Source organism: Glycine max, chromosome 3 (genome assembly GCF_000004515.6).
Source record: "Glycine max cultivar Williams 82 chromosome 3, Glycine_max_v4.0, whole genome shotgun sequence".
NCBI classification, from domain to species: domain Eukaryota; kingdom Viridiplantae; phylum Streptophyta; class Magnoliopsida; order Fabales; family Fabaceae; genus Glycine; species Glycine max.
The window spans coordinates 18,314,755-18,316,367 of record NC_016090.4 but is presented as its reverse complement, the minus strand read 5'-3'; the positions used below and the strand labels follow the sequence as shown (position 1 = coordinate 18,316,367).

The 1,613-nt window shown below is 26.7% G+C and overlaps 1 protein-coding gene across 1 annotated transcript in view; it reads right to left on the bottom strand.

Moving 5' to 3' along the window:
* Window positions 1–560: 560 nt before the first annotated feature.
* LOC102666249 (uncharacterized) overlaps window positions 561–1,613 on the bottom strand; it is a 2,202-nt gene continuing 1,149 nt past the window's right edge. The window contains exon 3 of the mRNA XM_006576527.4: window positions 561–806. Within this exon, the coding sequence (XP_006576590.3) occupies window positions 561–806 (246 nt within the window). The remainder of the gene's footprint in view (window positions 807–1,613) is intronic.

Below are 1,613 nucleotides of genomic sequence, written 5' to 3'. Positions count from 1 at the left end.
ACTCCTCCATAGCTGGTCCCATAATTCTTTTTTTTTGAATTGAGGATGTAAATCATAGATTTAATTATATGTATGAACAAATTTACTTTCCATTATGTGAATGTGTGTACTGAGTTACTATACCTATATATATGTATGTATGTATGTATGTATGTATGTATGTATGTATGTATGTATTCATTTAAGTAATGGTGCATTGTTTGGTGATTGTATATCGTGAAAAATTTACTTTCATTTTTCATAAGCAAATTAACAGAGTTTTCAATTAAAAAATGAAATTTTTGCGGTTTAGAGTGGTGATATCATAACGATGAGGCGGGTCGTTACACCTTATAATAATAATAATAATAATAATAATAATAATAATAATAATAATAATAATAAATGATGAAAGTTCTAACGAAGAACAATTTAATATTTTTAAGTTTTTAATTTATTGCATATATTAATACTTGACTCATTAAATTTATTACAATTAGGAAATTTAATTAAAAAGGTGCAATATTTCATCACAATAACATCTCAACACTTTTTTTTGTTCTTATGGATTTCTTCAACACTTATGTAGTTTCCTCAGTAGCAGTGACCATTTTAACATAAGCATCAAGCACTGACCCATCATAAGGGCCATGCTTGTTCTTGTTCTGCCTCTTGTCATTCTTGCGCCGCTTGCTGCCATTCCAACGGTTCTTGATGGTGTTTGGAGCCCTACCAGGCAACCTCTTAGCAATCTCTGACCACTTGTTTCCTACTTTGATGTGGGTTTCGATGAAAATTTTATCTTCCTTTAGGGTCCATGAGTCCTTCTAATGAAATATTTAATACACAAAAAATGTGTGGTTATATACTTGAAATTACATGGAGAACAAATATGTATATTGAATCAAAATTGGAGAACTATACCTTGTTGTTACCTCTAAACTAATGATTATGATAATTCACAAAGTTACGAGAGATGTGATTAATTTGACTTTGCTTGAATGCAAGGCTAACTGATGATTAAATATATAATGGAATTACGTTACATATGAATATAAGTTATATTGAAATATAATCTTAAATGAGAAATTAATAAGGGTTAAGTATAAAAAAATACAAATTAATGTGTTTCAGAAATCGACAAGAATTGACTCAACAAGGAAATTCACACACTTTGACTTAAAGGTCAAACAAGAAAAGAAACTGAACATTACATGTAAATTACAAAAGCAAACAAAAGCTAATTGAACTTGCAACCTCAAGTATTTTGATTAAAAGGATGTGTCTGAAAACGAATGGAATATTTAAATAACCTTTTTACATAAAATATCATAAAGAAGTCATAAAAACTTGTTATAAAATAATTTTACATTAAATACTTGACTTTTTTTTTTTACTGAAGTATATTGTATATATCAAGCTAAAAAACATCATATCACAAGAATTAAAATCTTATATAAAAATAATATTTAATTATATCAAATTTAGTTACATGTACTTTTTTTTAATCTTTGACACCAATTACTATTAAGTAATTGCTTGTTTATGTTTAATTCATTACATAAATATGTGTTATTTGTTTATATAAGTTTAAACTTTATTTCCATATATGATTGACACAACAAGATTGTGAG